Genomic DNA, 21,104 nt, shown 5'->3' with positions numbered 1-21,104 from the left:
GCAGGCTCGGCACCGACTATTTCTGCTGGTGGGCAGGACCTCCGGCCCAAAGTAAAATTCCACCCATCACTTAGACCATCTATTTCCACTCCATAACATCGCCCAACTTCGAACTGTCTCAGCTTATCTGCTGCTGAAGCCCTCATTTGTGCCTTCATTACCTCCAGACTTGACTATTCTAATGCACTCCTGGCTGGGCTCCCACATTCTACCTTCCGTAAACTTGAGGTCATCCAAAACTCTGCTGCCTATGTATTAACTGACATCAACTCCCGTTCCCCTATCACCCCTGTGCTCACTGACCCACATGGGCTCCCAGTCACACGACATCTTGATTTTAAAATTCTCATCCTTTTTTTCATATCCCTCCGTTCCCTCACCCCTCCCTATTTCTGTAACCTCCTCGAGCCCCACAACCGTCCAAGATATCTGCACTCCTCCAATTCTGCATCCCTGATTTATATCGTTCTACCATTGGTGGCCGCGCCTTCAGTTGCCTAGACCCTCAGCTCTGGAATACCCTCTCTAAATCTCTCCGCCTCTCCAACTCATTTTCCTCCTTTAAGACATGCCTTAAAACCTAACTCTTGGACCAAACATTTGGTCATCTAACCTAATATCACCTTCTGTGGTTCGGTGTCATAATGCTCCTGTAAAGCACCTTGGGACATTTTATTACATTAAAGGGCACTATTTAATATAAGTTGTTGTTGTAGTAAATCATTTGGGGGCATCCTGAGGTTGTGAAAGATGCTAGATAAATGCAAGTCCTCCTTTTTTCTTTTAGATCAGTGTAAAAGGTTTGAACTCATTCACGTTCTACAATTTCACTAGAAATGCAAAGTTTAAGCACTCATATTTCTGTCACTTGGGGCTTGACAAGGCAGTATGTTACCTATTTTCCATCAAAAACGTCACCGCAAACTGGTGCATTCTCCATGGCAACACCTCTACCAATCAGAGTTCACTTGCCAACCAATCAGCACTCTCTTCACATGCAGTATACATTGTTGTTTTCCCTTACATTGGTTATTCTTGCAATTGTCCTGATAAGTGCAAGACGAAAAGCTTCGACAACATGTCTCTATTTTCAGCAATAATAAAAAATTAGGCCATACAGGAGCACCCTCACTCACCATTCCATGATGCTAGCATCTTGCTGTCCAGATGGGGACGAGGCCTCTGTTTTCTGACCTCATACAGCCTTTTTCTACACGTGCTCAGAATGTCTTTCACCTTCTTCACTTCTAAGCCAAACTTGGTAGCTGTCAACTCTGGTGAGTGACGGACAATGAGGACATTCTTGCTTTCCAACTCTCCATGAGGGTCCTACAAAGTTTGAAGAAGCATTAAGTAAAAACACAAAAAAAAATTGTAACCATAACTTTCTTCCAATCTCACCTCCAGAGCTTCCTGATGGCTGAATGAGCTGAGCCATACAAAGCTAGAAGTTTGTAGTTTCAATCTCTGATCTGAGGTGAGTTATCTAATATCAACTGGAGTGTGAGCAAGAGCCTACAACTGACCTCAGCACCCCTACCTTTGTGAGGGGGAAATCCACCTGCTCCTGATTTCTTCCAGCTAATGGATTTCCAGAAAGCACACAGGTGGGACAAAAATCAAGGTTGGATCACCTGAGGGGATCAGAGACGAATTTCTTAGGGAATTTTTTCCCCTAGGTTTTTAGCCTCTCCCAGGATATTACATGGCTGCGGGGTGGGTGTGAGGTGTGGGAGGGAAAGAAATGTTTAGTCATGATGCTCCAGCCATTGCAGTGTCAGTCAGGCTCAATGGCGCACAAGCTGGTATTTTACTTTTGTATGTTCGTATGGTTGGAATCAGACACCTCACAAACCCCCCGCTGCAAAATATCCTGACAAGTGCTTACTGTTAAAACACACAAAAGACTAGCTACTAGGGAGATCAGAGTGACTGGACGAACCCAACCACTGCAAAGAAACAAATCGCCAGAGAAGGGGAGGAGAAAGCTGGTACTGGGAATACAATCTGATCCCTGGGGTCCATCACATTCACAGTCGGATACCAAAAGTGAAGGAGTGGAGGTACAATCAGCTCTTTCACATTAAAAGAGTGAGACACCAACAATTTGCAGTACTATAGCAAAGTGATTATATTACTGGACAAATAATCCAGAGGCCTGGACTAATGAACCAGAGTCGTAAGTGCAACTCCCACTATGACAGGCGAGTAATTTAAATTCAGTTATTCAAATAAATCCGGAATAAAAAGCTAGTAAAAATGGTGCCCATGAAACAACCGGATTATCGTAAAAACACAACTGGTTCACTAATGTCCTTTAGGGAAGGAAATCTGCCATCCTTACCTGGTCTGCCCGATATATAACTCCTATATGTTGTCTGGCAAGCCACTCTGTTGCATCAAATCACTACGACAAAGCATATCAAGAATAAAACTGGACAGACCACTTGGCATAAAAACATAAGAAACAGGAGCAGGAGTAGGCCATTCAATAAGATTATAGCTGATCTGTCCCAGACCTCAACTCCTCTTTCTGGTCTGCTCCGCATACCCCTCGACTCCCCGAGATTTCAAAAATCTATCTACCTCCTCCTTAAACATATTTAGTGACCCAGCCTCCACAACTCTCTGAGGTAGAGAATTCCAGAGATTCACCATCCTCTGAGAGAAGAAATTCCTTCGCATCTCAGTTTTAAATGTGTTCCCCCTTATTCTGCATAGGCCTAGGCACCAGGTTCAGACACAACAAAGGCACAACCAGACCAGTCAACCCTGCAAAGTGCTCCTCTCTAACATCTGAGGACTTGTGCTAATATTGGGAGAGCTGTCCAACAGACTAGTTAAGCAATATCCTGATATAGTTATACTGACAGAATTATACCTTTCAGCCAACATCCCAAATCCATCATCAAACCTGGATAGGACTGACCTACAAAAACTGACATCACAGTGGTAATACAGTGAATCTGGGAGTCCTCAGCATTGACTCTGGACCCCATGACGTCTACTGGCATCAGGCCAAACACGGTCAAGGAAACCTCCTGCTGATTATCACTGGCAACCCTCCCTCAGCTGATGAATCAGTACTCCTCTATGTTGACCACTTGGAAGGGCACAGAATGTATTCACAGTGGGGGACTTCAATGCCATCACCAAGAGTGGCTCAGTAGCACCACTATGGGCTAAGCCACCGGAGTTCTGAAGGCCACAGCTACCAAACGGCACCTGCAGCAGGTGGTGAGAGTACCAACAAGGAGGAAAAACCTACTTGAAATCGTCCTCATCAATCTACCTGCTGCAGATGCATCTGTCGATGACAGTATTGGTAGGAATGATCACCACAGTCTTTGTGGAGACAAAGTCCATCTTCACACTAAGGCCACCCTCTACAGTGTCATGTGAAACTACCACCGCGCTAAATAATTCAGAACAGACCTATCAGTTCAAAACTGAGCATCCATGAAACATTGTGGGCCATTAGCAGCAGCAGAATTATATCCAACCACAATCTGTTACCTCATAACCCAGCATATCCCTCATTCTAGCATTACCTTCAAGCCAGGGAACTAACACTGGTCCAATGAGAAGTGTAGAAGAGCATGCCAACAGCAGCGCCAGGTATACCTGAAAATGAGGTGCCACCCTGGTGAAGCTACAACACAGGACTACATGTACACTAAACAGTGGAAGCAACATGCTATAGACAGAGCTAAGCGATCCCATTGCTAATGGACCAGATCAAAGCTCTGCAGTCCTGCCTCATCCAGTCGTGAATGGTGGTGGACAATTAAACAACTAACAGGAGGATGAGGTTCCATGAGCATCCCCATCCTCAATGATGGCAGAGCCCAGCACGTCAGTGCAAATGACAAGACTGAAGCATAGAAACATAGAAAGTAGGAGCAGGAGTAGGCCATTCCGCCCTTCAAGCCTGCTCCGCCATTCATTTTGATCATGGCTGATCATCCAACTGAGTAACTTGTTCCCGCTTTCGCCCCATATCCTTTGATTCCTTTAAACCCAAGAGCACCATCTAACTCCTTCTTGAAAACATACAATGTTTTGGCCTCAAGGGCTTTCTGTGGTAGTGAATTCCACAGGTTCACAACTCTCTGGGTGAAGAAATTTCTCCTCATCTCAGTCCTGAAAGGTTTACCCCGTATCCTTGGACTATGACCCCTGGTTCTGGATTCCCCCATCATCAGGAACATCCTTCCTGCATCTACCCTGTCAAGTCCTGTCAGAATTTTATAGGTTTCTATGAGATCCCCCCTCACTCTTCTGAACGCCAGCGAATATAATCCTAACCCACTCAATCTCTCCTCATACTTCAGTCCCACCATCCCAGGAATCAGTCTGGTAAACCTTCGCTACACTTCCTCTATAGCAAGAACATCCTTCCTCAGATAAGGAGACCAAAACTGCACACAATATTCCAGGTGTGGCCTCACCAGCACCCTGTATAATTGCACCAAGACATCCCTGCTCCTGTACTCGAATCCTCTTGCTATGAAGGCCAACATACCATTTGCCTTTTTTTTTACCAGCTGTTGCCCCTGCATGCTTACCTTCAGCGACCGGTGTACGACAGCACCCAGGTCTCGTTGCATATTCCCCTCTCTCAGTTTATAGCCGTTCAGATAATAATCTGCCTTCCTGTTTTTGCTACCAAAGTGGATAACCTCACATTTATCCACATTATACTGCATCTGCCATGCATTTGCCCACTCACTCAACTTGTCCAAATCACCCTGAAGCTTCTCTGCATCCTCCTCACAACTCACCCTCCCACCCAGTTTTGTGTCACCTGCAAATTTGGAGTCATTACATTTAGTTTCCCATCTAAATCATTAATATATATTGTGAATAGCTGCGGTACCCCACTAGTCACTGCCTGCCATTCGGGAAAAGACCCATTTATCCCTACTCTTTGTTTCCTGTCTGCCAACCAATTTTCTATCCATCGCAATACACTACCCCCAATCCCGTGTGCTTTAATTTTACACGCTAACCTCTTATGTGGGGCTTTGTCGAAAGCCTTCTGAAAGTCCAAATAAACCACATCCACTGGCTCCCCCTCATTAACTCTACTAGTTACATCCTTGAAGAATCCTAGTAGATTTGTCAAGCATGATTTCCCTTTCGTAAATCCATGCTGACTCTGTCCGATTCTACCACTGTTCTCTAAATGCTCTGCTATAAAATCTTTGATAATGGACTCTAGAATTTTCCCCACTATCAATGTCAGGCTGACTGGTCTATAATTCCCTGCTTTCTCTCTACCTCCCCTTTTAAATAGTAAGGTTACATTAGCTACCCTCCAATCTGTAGGAACTGTTCCATTCGCAACCAGCTTCAGCCAGAAGTGTCAAATGGATGATCATCTCAACCTATTCCTGAGGACCCCACTATCACAAAAGCCAGTCTTCAGTCAATTCAATTCCCCCCACATGTTAAGAAATGGCTGAGCCCGCTGGATACAGCAAAGGCTACAGTCCTGATAACATCCGCTGTAGTTCTGAAGACGTGCTCCAGAACAAGCCACACCGCTAGCCAAGCTGTTTCTACAGCTACAATACTGGCATCTATCTGACAATGTGATACATTGCCTTGGTATGTGCTGTCCACAAAAGCAGGACAAATTCAATCAGGCCAAATATCACCCCATCGGTCTACTCTCAATTATCAGCAAAGTGATGGAAGGCGATGCTGACAGTGCTATCAAGCAGCACTTACTCAGCAATAACCTGCTCACTGATGCTCAGTTTGGGTTCCGCCAGGGCCATTCAGCTCCTGACCTCATTACAGCCATGGTCAAACAAGGACAAAAGAGCTGAATTCCAGAGGTGAGGATGACGAACCTTGACACCAAGGCAGCATTTGACTGAGTACGGCATTAAGGAGCCCTAGTAAAGTTGAAGTTAAGGGAGAGCAGGGGAAAACTCTCCACTCGTTGCAGTCACAAAGAAAGATGGTTGTGTTTACTGGTGGTCAATTAGCTCAGCAGCAGGGCATTGCAGCACAAGTTTCTCACAGCAATGCACTTTTAACATAGTGAAAGGTTCCAAGGCGCTTCACAGACAAATTTGATGCTGAAACTCCTAACGAGACATTAGGATAGGTGTCCAAAAGCTTGGTCAAAGAGGTTGGTATTAAGCAGGAGAGAGGTGGAGGAATGGTAATATTTAGAGAGGGCATTCCAGAGCTTATGTTTGGTATTAAGTGATTCCATCTGAATACTGACTTTAAACTAGTGGTACAATTCCAGAGTCAAGGTCCAATCTGACTGGTGCGAAGCAGAGTACCGGAAGGTGGTCGGCTCACACCACTTCAGTTATTCCAGCGCACAAGGTATACACCTAGTCCAGGGTCAAACTTCATAAGTTTCCCAGAAGAAAGTACTCCAGCTGTCGCAAATCCCAAGAAGCATGGGACTAATTCCTCCAGTTCACCTCACACCACTCACCTAAGTATGAACCCAATTTTATACCCAAGTAACAAAACCCTGCTTGCATTGACACTGGAGTGAAACCATTTCCCAGCAATGCAAAACATGAACAACTGACCACAACTTGGAGCTTCATGCGATCTTTCTGATTGCACTGGTAATCAAACACTGGCACATCACGAATGCCTGCCCACAGGGAAGGCAGAGAAGCAAAGTGGCTTGGATACAGAAAAGAAGATTGAACCCAGGGATTATACTTTATTAATTTACAGATAATCCCTAAGCCCTTGATCTGGTAACTGCATCCAAACTAGATTTCAATTGAAAGCAAAAGAGCCTCCGTGCCTCCAATTTCCCGAACTATGGTGACAGTCAATGTCAAGTCAATAAAATGTTCCAAAAATGTCTTAGAAAACACAATATGATGTATAATAGTCTGTGAATAGTAGGAAATAAATTCAATTGTCACATGTCACCATTCCAAAGGGAAAAAAATGCTTGCATTTATATCGCACCTCATTACATCTCTCAAACATCTCAAAGCATTTTATAATAAATTATGCTAAGTACAATAACATTACGTAGGCAAATATAACAGCCACCTTGTACATATTAAGATACCACAAACTGCATAATGAATGACTAGTTAACCTGCTATTGGAGGTGTTGAGGCAGGAAGTTGAGGCAGGAAGTTTAGCCAGGGCACTGGAAAAACTGACTCCCTGAGTAGGCTTGCCTAAATGCTTTCCTCTCAAGGCTAAACACAAGATGCCTGACTTTATTCTCAACTGGAGTGGGTGAAACACAAGTGTACTGAAAGAGCGGGATGTCTACAAGAATTACATGATTCAGGTTTCAAACTTATGCTAAGTTATCCCTTATAAGTAAAAGTCTGTCCTTTTATGTATGGTAGTTGCTATGCATCTTCAGCATTGCCTGATTCCTGGTGAGATATTTTTCAAATACATAGGGAATCAAAGCACGAAACTAGTCTGGTCCTAGCTCCTTTCGATCAGTCACTACCTCCGCTGGACTGGCATATGTGGTAATGGGCCTCTTGTATGCCTCATGCTAGTTCCTACAAAATGAGGTCAGGCAATCCACACATACTTTCTCCACTCAGCATCCTCACTGAGTGAAAATCGAATGCACAATTTTACAAAATCACCTCAGGATTCCTCACACATCTCGTACTTGTCCTTTTGCAAAGAAAACTCAATCCACATACCTCTCTCATCCTCCTCTTGCTTTACAACCTACAGGCTTTTGCAACCCAAGCTTATTGTTACTTCTCGAGATCACAGCATGTTTGAGTGCTGCCTCTACTCTTCTACCTGCACCAATGTTATTGGTGTTCAGCACCAGGAAATTAATCCTTTCATCAACGCTTAGCAAAGAAAAATCTCTAACAAAATCAATTAGATGCAATGCTTGTGGTAGGTCCATGGCAGCTAAACTCTTTGTTTTATAAGTGGTGTTTCAGTTTTTTGGTTGGAAAATGGGAATAGAAGTAAGCCATTCAGCCCCTTAAGCCCGTTCAATCTGGTTACATAAGGACGTAAGGAATAGGAGTAGCAGAAGACCATTCGGCCCCTCGAGCCTGCTCTGCCATTCAATATGATCACGGATGATCTTTTGCCTCAGCTCCATTTTGCTGCCCACTCCCCATATCCCTTGAAACCTTGAGAGGCCAAAGATCTGTCTATCTCAGCCTTGAATATACTCAATGACTGCATTCACAACCCTCTGGGTAGAGAATTCCAAAGATTCACAACCCTCTCAGTGAAGAAATTTCTCCTCATCTCAGTCCTAAATGATAGATCCCTTATCCTGAGGCTGTGCCTCCATGTACTAGATTCCCCAGCAAAGGAAAACAACCTCTGTCTACCCTGCCAAACCCTTCAGAATCTTGTATGTTTCAATGAGATCACCTCTCATTCTTCTAAACTCCAGAGAGCATAGGCCCAATTCACTCAGCCCCTCATCATAGGACAACCTTCTCATCCCAGGAACCAAACTAATGAACCTTTGCTGTACCATGTCCAATGCAAGTGTTTCCTTCCTTAAATATGGAGACCCAAAACAGCACACAGTACTCCAGGTGTTGTCTCATCAAAGCCGTATAGAACTGTAGCAAGACTTCCCTGTTCTTGCACTCCAATTCCCTTGCAATAAAGGCCAACATGTCATTTGCCTTTCTAATTTTTTTTATTCTTTTATGGGATGTGGGAATCATTGGCAGGCCAGCATTTGTCACCCATCCCTAATTGCCTTGAACTGAGTGGCTTGCTGGGCCACTAATTGCTTGCTATACCTGCAAGCTAACTTTCTGTGTTCTTTGTACAAGTACACCCAAGACTCTCTGAACAACAATATTTACAAGTTTCACACCTTTTAAAAATATTCTTCTAAACTCTAGCAGAATGAGAGGGGATATCATAGAAACCTACAAAATTCTAACAGGACTGGACAGACTAGATGCAGGAAGGATGTTCCCGATGGTGGGGGAGTCCAGGACCAGAGGTCACAGTCTAAGGATAAGGGGTAAGCCATTTAGGACTGAGATGAGGAGGGATTTCTTCACCCAGAGAGTGGTGAGCCTGTGGAATTCTCTACCACAGAAAGCAGTTGAGACCAAATCATTAAATATGTTCAAGAAAGATTTAGATATAGTTCTTGGGGCTAAAGGGATCAAAGGTTACGGGGAGAAAGCGGGAACAGGGTACTGAGTTTAGATGATCAGCCCTGATCATATTGAATGGCGGTGCAGGCTCGAAGGGCCTACTCCTACTCCTGCTCCTATTTTTCAATGTTTCTATGTTTCTTCACAGCTTTTTGTGCCTGCTCACAGCTTACATCCCCCGCCTAGCTTTGTACTGTCAGCAACGTAGACACATTACTCTGTCTCTTCGCCAAAGGCATTAATGCTTTTTGATCATTCTTTCGTGGGATGTGGGTGTCGCTGGCAAGGTCAGCATTTCTTGCCCATCCCTAACTGCCCTTGGCTACTGAGTGGCTTGCTAGGCCATTTCAGAGGGCAATTAAGAGTCAGCCACATTGCTGTGGGTCTGGAGTCACATGTAGGCCAGACCAGGTAAAGAAAGCAGATTTCCTTCCCAAAAGGACTTTAGGGAACCGGATGGATTTTTACGACAATCGGTGATAGTTTCATGGCACCATTACTGCGACTAGCTTTCAATTCCAGATTTTTATGAATTGAGTTTTTAAAATTAATTAATTGAATTTAAATTCCACCAGCTGCCGTGGTGGGATTTGAACCCGCATCTCCATGGCATTAGCCTGCACCTCTCGATTACTAGTTCATTGGCACTACCACTATGTCACTGTAGATTGTAAATAGCTGAGGCCCCAGCAGTGATCCTTGTGGATCCACTAGTTACAGCCTACCAATTTAAAATGCCCTGTTTATCCCTCACTCTGCTTCCTATCTGTTAGCCAATCCTCCATCCACCATATTACCCACAATTCCGTAAACCTTTATCTTGTGTATTAATCTTTTGTATGCACCTTATCGAATGTCTTTTGGAAATCCAAATATACATCTACAGGCTCCCCTTTATCCACCCTACTAGTTACATCCTCAAAAAGCTCTAAGAAATTTGTCAAACATGATTTCCCTCTGTCTGATTATATTAAGATTTTCTAAGTGCATTGTTAAGACTTACTTAATCACAGCTGATTTGTATTCTAATGCCATCTACCCATCCTGGTTCTGTAGTTCTTAACACTGTCATGCAGACCCCCACCTACCAAGAATGAGGCATATTAATTTTGCCATATGAACATTGATTTTAAACTGTTGCTGGAGTGAAGAAATGACTTGTTTGAAGATCACCAGACACTTGGCTGGAAGAATATTTGCATACCAAGAGACAATGCTTGGTGGGACAAAAGAATCGCTCACTGATCCAATTAACTGATTGGTCTGGGCAAAGGTTCCACATCTTGTCAGTAAGAGACAGCCCTACTCCGCGCCCTCGCACCCCCCACACCACCACCCACCCCCCGCCCCCAAAAGAGAGCTTTGAAATCCACACACGCAGGACTGGTTAAGCCAGTTAGTCACATGACTAACCTGCTGGCCAACTTGGAGCTTAGAATTGTGCCACACAGAAAGGAACAGAAGACAGTTTTCTGGAACAAGGAAGCCTCTCTCCTGGCTGTCTCTCTCTCGCTTTCTCCCAAGCCACTGGCCCCAAGGAAGACATGTAAACCTCAAGAGAGAAAAGACTCCAACATCAAAACAAGTTGAAGAGTGAACTGGGCCCCAACAAACTGCAGGACTTACAGGCAACCAAAGACTCCACATTGAACTCAAAGGACTGTAATTATAATCCCGATGGTGCTTCAAACTTTTCTCCTTTATTCTTCTCTACTTTATCTGTCTCTATCTGCACGTGTGTTTATCGCGTATGCATGCTAGCGTGGTCGCATCGCACATTTGTAGTCGTTAACCGAATTAGAGTTTAAGATTAATAAACTTCCATCTTTCTTGTTTAAATCTAAGAAAATCTGTCTGATTTCTTTGCCTTACAATTGGAACAGTGAACAAGGAGCACTGAGGGGGAGCTAAAACCCGTTGTTTCTAAAATTAAACCGTTACGGTTAAACCAGGAAAAGGCTGAGAGGGAACCCCTAGACCCCTTCTCACCTGGTTGTAACAATACCCTTGCCTAAAAAAAAAACTATCAATCTGAGTCTTGGCATGTCCCAACTGACCTAGCCTCGACAGTTTTTTCAGGGGAGAGAATTACAGATTGTCACTACCTTTGTGTGAAGAAGTGCTTCCTGACATCACCCCTGAACTGCCTAGCTTCAATTTTAAGGTTATGCCCCCTTGTTCTGGACTCCCCCAGAACAGGAAATAGTCTTTCTCTATCTATCGTATCAACTCATTTGGCTGGCATGCAACTTCCTTCTGGTACATCAGAGTCTAGCTGCCTAGAGAGCACCTCACCAAAAAATTGGTTTCATTGGAAAATAAATCTTCTTTCTACTCTGGAACTGCTATGGATTGCTTCAACAGCTCTGCTAGAACTTTGGTGTTCAAGCAGCCACAAGCTTGTATGTTCAGGTACAAACCACAGATAACGAGTGTACTCAATCAGCTGAATTTAGTGCTGGCAGCAGGGGTCCACTACAGTGGTCAGCAGAACCGAAGGCCACATCTCATCAGTGGCAGCCAAGTAAATTCCCTATTAAGGACGGCTACCCGCCCCCAAGGGCTGCCACTAATCAGAGGACCAGCAGCTCATCAGCGTCACCAGGAGCAGTGGCCGCTGCTTGGGCTGCTCCTGGAGGACCTCTGTAGTAGGGGGGTGGTGCCGGGGCCAGTCAGGCAGGCCCTGGCTCGGGGGGGGCAGGGTTGGTGAGGTCAGGCAGCACCATTGCTGCAGGGGCGGCCATTGCCTCCAGTGGGGGGAGGCCCTTCCGTGGACCATTGAGTGCCCAAAACGGAGGCCCCCCACCCTACCCACTCCAGGAGGCCGCCAGGGTTTACCTGTCGGTCTCCCCATGTGCTGAAGGCACCCCTGCAGCTGGTAAAATGCCAGCTGAGGCAGGAAGAGACCTTTGATTGCCACTTCAGTGGCTCAGTTGGGCTCTGGGCGGGACTGCCAACCATCACCTTCCCTGCCACCAAGTTGGCATGGCAACAGGAAGATGTCACAGCCCCTGCCCTCGTTAACATACCACCCAATTCCACAGCTGCCAGCGGTGACTCAGTGGTAGCATTCTCTCCTGTGAGTCAGAAGTTTGCACATAAAACCTCGGCTGACAATCAAGTGCAGTACTGAGGGAGTGCTGCACTTTTGGAGAGGCCATCTTTTGTGTGACGCATGAAACTAAAGCCTCGTCTGCTCTCTCAGGTGGACATAATAGATCCCATGGCATTGTTCGAAGAAAAGTAAGGGAAGTTTGCAAGGTGTCTTGGCCAATTTTTATCTTGTAACCATCATCACTAAACAGATTTTCTGACCTTTATTCTATTGCTGCTTGTGGGACCATACTATCTACAAATTGACCACTGCGTTTCCTATATTACAACAGTGACTATACTTTTAAAGTATTAATTGGCTGTAAAGCACTTTGGAATGTCCCGAGGTCGTGAAAGGCACTATATAAATGCAAGCTCTTTCTTCTTTCTTTCTTTTAATGATCATGAGGTGGCTACAAAAGCTTCTCTGATCAGATTGATGTGAGGCTGATTATTTTCTGCTCTCTGTCACGCTACACTCTGCCTTCAGCTATTATTTCCCATGATTGACGTACTTAGTAAGAACTAATGAGTGAGTGCAACATCTGAAGCAACCTTGGCTGCCCTCCACTGACATCTTCAATTCTGACTCACAAAGTCATTTTTTAAAAACAGATCATGATCTCTGTTGGGGAAAAAGAGTCCTTTCTTTTGGGAAGAAACCTCTTACACTCACTACCCTTCACATTCTTCAACACTTGCCATTACTTTTACTGTGAAGTTGATTCAATTATTGTTATATCTCCCCTGACTTTTCTCATGGTAGGTAGGTTTGAAAGTGACAGTGACAAGCAGTGAAGTAGGTGGACATGAGGAAAGTTTTGTTGATGATTCATGGGAGATTTGAGTCAGTCAGGAACATAGAAACAAAGTTGGATGAAAAGAGAGCTCGGTCCATCCAGTTCGCCTCCTACCATGCTGGTAGTCCCATGGCACAATGATAATGGAGTTGTTGACTAATCATAGCAATCAATCTCTATCAATTGGTCTACAACAGACAGAGACACAGTGTGAGGAAAACCTCAGTTTTGGAGAGCTTTGGGATAAGGAGATAGTGGCAAAGTGTGTTTTCTTGAATAAGTATGAGAGAGAGATTTTTGGGGGCTACAGATTTATTTTAAAGTGTAACAATACGCAAAAACTATAATAGCAATAACTTGCACTTATATAGCAGCTCTAATGTAGCAAAACATCCCAAGGTGCTTCACAGAAGTGTAATGAGACAAAATCTGACACCAAGCCACAGAAGGAGATATTAAAGCAGATGATCAAAAGCTTGGTCAAAGAGGTAAGTTTTAAGGAGTGTCTTAAAAGGAAGAAAGAGATGCTTTAGGGAGGTATTTCTAGAGCTTAGGGCCTTGGCAGCTGAAGGTACAGCCGGCAATGGTGAAGCAATTGAAATCAGGGATGAGCAAGAGGCCAGAATTGGAGGAACGCAGAGGGCTGGAGGAGATTACAGAGGTAGGGAGGGGTGAGGCCATGGAGGGATTTGAATACAATATTGAGAATTTTAAAATCTAGGCATTGCACAGGGGTGACCTACAGGTAGACAAGGAATGGTTTTAAATTTAGACTTGTCTTCCTTAAATAGAGACCAAACTTACAACTTCAAGGTGACAAAATGAGATGTGAAATTGAAACGGCAAAAATTGGTCATGATTGCCAATCAAGCAGGCTGCTTTGTCTGGGATGGTGTCGAGCTTCTTGAATGTTGTTGGAGCTGCACTCATCCAGGCTAGTGGACAGTATTCCATCACACTCCTGACTTCTGACTTGTTGATGGTGGACAGGCTTTGAGGAGTCAGGAGGTGCATTACTTGCCACAGAATTCCCAGCCTCTGATCTGCTCCTGTAGCCACAGTATTTATATGGCTGGTCCAGTTAAGTTTCTAGTCAATGGTAACCCCCAGGATGGTGGAGTATTCATCGATGGCTATTCACTGAACATCAAGGGGAGATGGTTAGATTCTGTCTTGTTGGAGTTGGTCACTGCCTAGTACTTGTGTGGCGCAAATGTTATTTGCCAATTATCAGCCCAAGCCTCAATGTTGTCCAGGTCTTGCTGCATGTGGGCAAAGACTGCTTCAGTATCTAAGGAACTGCAAACGGTACTGAACACTGTACAGTCATCTCCACTTCTGACCTTATGCTGGAGGAATGGTCATTGATGAAGCAGCCTAGGACACTACCCTGAGGAACTCCTGCAGTGATGTCCTGGGACTGAGATGATTGACCTCTAACAACCACAACTATCTTCCTTTGTGCTAGGTATGACTCAAACCAGCAGAGAGTTTTCTCTTATTCCCATTGACTTAAATTTTGCTAGGGCTCCTTGATGCCATACCAGGTTAAATGCTGCCTTGATGTCAAGGGCAGTCACTCTCACCACACCTCTGGAATTCAGCTCGTGTCCATGTTTGGACCAAGGCTGTAGTGAGGTCAGGAACCAAGTGGCACTGGCAGAACCCACACTGAGTATCGGTGAGCAAGTTACTGCCGTTTAAGTGCCACTTGATAACACTGTCAACAACACCTTCTATCACTTTGAGTGACGGTAGACAGATGGGGCGGTAATTGGCTGGATTTGATTGGTCCTACTTGTCGTGGACAAGACATTCCTGGTCAATTTTCCACATTGTCGGGTAGACGCCAGTGTTGTAACAGTACTGGAACAGCTTGGCTAGGTGTGCTGCCAGCTCTGGAATATAAGTCTCACTACTACAGCCGGGATGTTATCAGTGCCCATAGACTTTGCTGTATCCAATGCATTCATCTGTTTCTTGATAACATGTGGCGTGAATCAAATTGGCTGAAGACTGGCTAATGCTGGGGATCACTGGAGGAGTCCAAGATGGATCGTCCACTGAATACTTCTGGCAGAAGAAGGCTGCAAACGTTTCAGCCTTGTCTTTTGCACTGACATGAGGGACTCTCCCATCATTGAGAATGGGGATATTTGTGAAGCCTCCTCCTCCCATTAATTGCTTAGTTGTTCACCATCATTCATGACTGGATGTGGCAGGACTTCAAAACATCTGATCTGATCCACTGGTTGTGGAATTGCTTGGCCCTGTCTATTATATGCGGCTTCAGCGGTTTAGTATGCGGAAACTAAACATGCGTCCTGTGTTGTAACTTCACCAGGTTGGCAGCTCAGTTTTAGGTATGCCTGGTGCAGCTCTTGGCATGCTCTCCTACACTCCTCATTGAACCAGAGTTTATCCCCTGGCCGAATGGCAAAGGTACAGTGAGGGACATGCTGGGCCATGAGGTTATGGATTGTGGTTGAATGCAATTCTGCTGTAGCTCGTGGATACCCAGCTTTAAGCTTATCGATTCAGAACAGATCTATCATATTTAGCAGGTTGGTAGTGCCACACAACACGATGGACAATATCCTCAGTGTGAAGACGGGACATTGTCTCCACCAGGACTGGTCAGTGGTCACTCCTACCAATACTGCCATGGACAGATGCATCTGCAACAGGTAGATTGGTGAGGGCAAGGTCAAGTAGGTTTTTCCCTCTTGTTGCTTCTCGCACCACCTTCTGCAGGCCCAGTCTGGCAGATATATCCTTCAGGACTTGGCCAACTCAATCAGAAGTGGTGTTACCAAGCCACTCTTGGTGATGGACACTGAAGTCCCACACCCAAAGTACATTCTGTGCCCTTTCCCCCCTCAATGCTTCTTCCAAGTGGTGTTCAACATGGAGAATTTCTGATTCATCAGCTGAGGGAAAGCAATCAGTGGAAATCAGCAGGAGGGTTTCTTGTCCATGTTTGACCTGATGCCATGAGACTTCATGGGGTCGGAAGTCAATGTTGAAGATGCCCAGGACCACACCCTCCTTACATACCACTGTGCCGCCACCTCTGCTGGTGGGATAGGACATACCCAGGGATGGCAATCGAGGAATCTGGGTCATTGACTGTAAAGTACGATTTGGTGAGTATGACTATGTCAGGCTGTTGCTTGACTAGTCTGTGGGATAGCGTTCCCAACTTTGGCACAAGTGCCCAGATATTCGTGAGCAGGGTCAACTGGACCTTAGTCGTTTCCAGTGCCTAGCTGATGTCAGGTAGTCCATCCGGTTTCATCCTTTTTCAACTTTTCTGTAGCATTTTGATACAATTGTGCGGCTTGCTAGGTCATTTTAGAGGACAGGTAAGAGTCAACCACATTGCTGTGGGTCTGGAGTCACATGTATGGCAGACCGGGTAAGGATGGCAAATTTCCTTCCCTAAAGGACATTACTGAACAAGATGGGTTTTCAGAGCAATCAAGTAATTTCATGCTAACATTTTATTCCCTATTTACTTAATTAATTGAATTTAAATTCTCCATATGCCTTGGTGGGGTTTGAACTCACATCTCTGGATCAATAGTCCAGGCCTCTGGAGTACTAGTTACTAGTCACTGCATTACTAGTCGAGTAAAGTAACACAATGCTACCATGCCCCTTCTTTAACCTGACAATGTCAGTTCTGATCAGAGTCCTATCCGAAACATTAAGCTGTCTTTCACCTTCGGGTGTGCTGAATGAGCTACTGTGAATTTTCAGCAGGTTCTTTTTTTTAAATTTCAGATCACGAGTAATTCTTTTTCTCTTCAAGTACCTGTGCTGGGTCAACATTCCCACTCCCTTTCACGCCATAATGATAGGCAAAAACATCTGCCATGGTTACACTTTGTGCGGCATCGGAGACTGGATCTGGGAGAAGTTGTCGGATTTCCTGCTCTGTCCACACACAGAAAGCTCCCTCTCTTTTATCAACCGACTCCGCTGTAGGGTGAGAATCTGCATCTTCGGCACTGTAGAAACCCCCAGACTGTAGGGATAGAAAGAGTTAGTCACAGAGGCAGGAAACATGCAACTATTTCATCAACAATGCAATGAATTCCATAATGTCTGTAATTTTTCACATTTTTCCAACCCAATTTGTGGGTGAGCTGCAACATTCACTAGTTAAACATTGGGAGGACCAAAGTCATTGTCCTTGGCCCCTGCCACAAAGTAAGTACCATCGCCACTCATTCCGCCCCCTTCCTTGGTCATCGTCTTAGGCTGAACCAGATGGTATGCTGTTCTGATGAAAGGTCATTGACCTGAAACATGAACTCTGTTTCTCTCTCCACATAGGCTGCAAGGCCTGCTGAGTATTTCCAGCACTTTCTGTTTTTATTTCAATTTTTTTGCAACTCTGCCATCCTATTCAAACCAAAGATAAGCTTTCAACCCCACTCCCATAACAAAGACTACCTACTTCCACAGTCTGTAATACTATATGCCTCCATTCCACCTTAGACCATCCCATTTCTGCTGAAACCCTCATCCCGCCCTTTGTAACCTCCAGACACGAGGACAAAAGTGATGGATGAACAGGACTTGATGCAAATTAGAATACAGGCAGCGAAGTTTTTGGTGGAAGATCCAGCTTGGAGAACATTGGAATACTGGAGGAACAAAAGCATGGACGAGGGTTTCAATGAATCATTGGCCAGACGTTGTACATCACAGCACTGGGAGCTTCATTGAAAAGTAGAAATATTTGATCAGCAATCACTTCTCTCACTTCAGGGACAGATATTAAAATATTAATCCAGTCACTCCGTGACAACATGACAGAAACAAAACAACTCAAGACTCAAGCATTCCACAAATATCAAAGGACAATACATTACTTGCTTTCCAAAGGTTGGTTGCCGAATCTTAAAAAGGGAGCATTTATAGAAATGTACATTTATTTTTTCCAAAATAAAAGTAAAACAGCTACACAGATCTGTAACAAAACATGTAGGTTTGCTAACGGTCTTTCCTTGTAACTCTAACTCAATCTGTCTAAGAATCAACAAGATTGAAGCACCAATTTAGAATGCCAACAAAAGCACAGTACAGAACTGCAAATGCTTCATCCCATCATCAAAAATAGAACATGCTAGTCTACAAACTCCTCCAAAAATATTTTTCAATTAATTATTTAATGCCCAGCAAGGTTGGGAAGGTCAATGGCAGGAAGGGAATCCTTTCCCATTTTTGATGCTCACGATCAATCATTTCCAGGTCAGGTACAGGACAAGTCAACTGCATGGTTAATCCACCCCTACATTAAGCAGTCCGCCCACAACCTTAAACATTCACTCTCTCCACCACCACTACACTGTAGCTGCAGTGTGTACTATCTACAAGATGCACTGCAGCAAATCACCAAGTCTTCTTCGGCAGCACCTCCTAAACCCACAACCTCTGCCACACAGGACAAGGGCAGAGATTCAATGGGAACACCACCACCTCCAAGTTCCCCTCCAAGCCTCACACCATCCTAACTTGGAAATATATCTCCTTTCCTTCAACATCGCTGGGTCAAAATCCTGAAACACTTTTATTAACAGCATTGTGGGAGTACCTTCACCACATAGACGGCAATGGTTCAAGAAGGCAACTCACCACCAGCTTCTCAAGAAAGACTTGCATTTATATAGTGCTTTTCACCACCTGAGGACACCCCATAGGCTTTAGAGCCAATGAAGTACTTTTGAGGTGTAGTCACTGTTACAATGTAGGAAACTTGGTAGGTAATGTGAGCAAGATCCCAAATATAGCAATATGATAATGACCAGATAATCTGTGGAGGGAATGGATGTTGAAGGTGGAAGGGCAACTTATTGCCAAATTATGCTGGCCTTGCTAGTGATGCTCACATACCAAGAATGAATTTAAAACAAACACTACTCCAACGACATACTTCAATCTTGAAAGAGCTTGCCTATTGATACAGTATGATATTTCCATTTCCCAATGTCAGCAATCTTTGTGGCCTCTCAGTGTGATCATCAATCATCACATACAAGAGACTTTGATCTCACCACCCTGAGAAGTTTCTGAACAGAAGTTCCAAATGTGAAGGCCATTGTCTCAGCTCACTGTATTTTTCAGTCACTCCAAACACAACAGAAGAAGGGTCACTGACCCGAAACGTTAACTCTGCTTCTCTTTCCACAGATGCTGCCAGACCTGCTGAGTGGTTCCAGCATTTCTTGTTTTTACAACATAATGCAGCTTCTGCCTAAGTAGTGTGGGGTATTTTTGGGCACAGTTATATTGAGCCAATGCAGCTGACAAAAAAAGACCTTCAAATAACAGAGAATTTCACATGAATAATTCAATAACTTTGAATTACTTAGCTCTTTGAAGTCCAAGAGAAGATAGAGTTTGATAAGCATTTGAACTTGGAAATTCAGCCAATACTGCTGCCTCTCAACAATGGAAAGTAAACATTTTCACCTGTAGCATTTTCTGTCACCTTGTCTGAGTTGGTAGAACTCTTGCCTTTGGGTCAGAAGGCTGTGGGTTCAAGGCTTACTCTGGGACTTGAGCTCATCACCCAACCAGAGACTCGAGAGCAGCACTGAGAGAGTGCTGAACTGTCATGGGAAGCTGCTCTTTAAATTATGTTAAACCAAGGCCTTGTCTACTTGTTCAAAGTCCTGTGGCACTATTTTGGTATTCTTCCCAAAATTCCTCTCTCAATGCCACCAAAAATAGTGAACTGGTCATTCACCTCATTGCTGTTTGTGGGATCTTGTTGTACTCAAATTGGCTGCTGTATCTGCACAATCATGATACAGTTCAGAAAGTTCCTCATTCCTAAGGTTGTGACAGGTGCTAAATAAATGTAAGTCCTTTTTTAAATATGGACATAAGAATAGGAGCAGGAGTAGGCCATTCATTCCTTCATTCCACCACTCAATACGATCATGGCTGATCATCTACCTCAATTCCACCACTCCGCACTACCCCCATGTGCAATAGCAGAATAATCCTCTAAATGGTCAGACACCATTCAGCTCAATTTATTTGGGTAACTTGACACCAGGGATCATGCTTTAATTCAATACAAAATTAAGCACTTTGTGCAGTCGAACTGGTTTATCAGAAGTTGTGCCAATCTCCTCTATGGGATGGTAACCAAGTTCTCCAACCAATCATTGACCTTCCCTTTCATTCTTTCCTCCCCTCCTCCTCGCCTGTTCTTTTGTTGCCCCTGTACTTGCTTGAAATCTGCTATACTTCTAACTTCTTCCTGTTCTGATGAAAGGTTATCAATCTGTAACATTAACTCTGTTTCTCTCTCCACAGATGCTGCCAGAACTGCAGTATTTTTCCGGCTCTCTCTATTTTAATACAGACTCCAGCATCCACAGTATTCTGCTTTTTGTGCCTGATTAATTCAGCAGCCTCCTCAATCTGATGATTCAACTGATGACATGCGACTGTTATCAGACAGAACAAAGGCAGGAAGTGAGCCCTGATCACCTTGCCTAACAAACAATTTGTTTTTGTCTGCTGTTTCATTAGCAAGCTGTCAGTGAACGGATTAGCAAACTAAAATTAACTTCACATCGCAGCAAGATTACATCACAGGCAACAACCGATTTATACTAATTGAATAATATATGGGTTTTTGCTACAATTAATTGAATATTTGGCACATTAAAACACCGCTGGAATTATTCTGCTTCCTTGTTAAAAACGCACATGTTGTGTCTTGTATTGAAGTGCCTCAACATTGTACAAGTTGCAGCTTTTCTCACTTTTTTCATCCAGTCTCATCAATTCTCCAGCTAGGAGGTAAAAGAATACAAACATATTTTGTGTCTTTGTATTCATGATGGTGCCAGCATAGTTACAGTGGGGTAAGCTCGAAAGGGTTGGATCAAACTGCTTTCCAGTAATCTGTGCAGAGCTCGACAGATGCACTGGCAGTAATTCCCAGGGATTCTCAAATCAGCGTTTACTTATTCTGTCTCCCTTTTTGTTGCATCCTCCTCCCAGTCATGTCGGAACAGCCATGGTGGGGGTAAGGTGAAGTACACAGCAC

The 21,104-nt window shown here is 44.2% G+C and overlaps 1 protein-coding gene and 1 long non-coding RNA gene across 3 annotated transcripts in view; one reads left to right on the top strand and one right to left on the bottom strand.

Annotated features, from left to right (window-relative positions):
* The window catches only part of LOC137384220 (uncharacterized), a 32,013-nt gene extending 15,035 nt beyond the window's left edge, over positions 1 to 16,978 (top strand). The window contains exon 3 of the long non-coding RNA XR_010977542.1: positions 16,811 to 16,978. This is a non-coding gene — a long non-coding RNA (uncharacterized lncRNA). The remainder of the gene's footprint in view (positions 1 to 16,810) is intronic.
* spata20 (spermatogenesis associated 20) overlaps positions 1 to 21,104 on the bottom strand; it is a 452,991-nt gene that overhangs the window by 338,354 nt on the left and 93,533 nt on the right. For both annotated transcript variants that reach the window (XM_068057905.1, XM_068057906.1), the window contains exons 10-11: positions 16,842 to 17,054; positions 1,137 to 1,329 (exon numbers count right to left, since the gene is read on the bottom strand). In XM_068057905.1, coding sequence (XP_067914006.1) covers positions 1,137 to 1,329; positions 16,842 to 17,054 — 406 coding nt within the window. The remainder of the gene's footprint in view (positions 1 to 1,136; positions 1,330 to 16,841; positions 17,055 to 21,104) is intronic.

Source organism: Heterodontus francisci, chromosome 26 (assembly GCF_036365525.1).
Source record: "Heterodontus francisci isolate sHetFra1 chromosome 26, sHetFra1.hap1, whole genome shotgun sequence".
NCBI classification, from domain to species: Eukaryota; Metazoa; Chordata; class Chondrichthyes; order Heterodontiformes; family Heterodontidae; genus Heterodontus; species Heterodontus francisci.
This window is presented reverse-complemented; position numbering and strand designations above follow the sequence as displayed.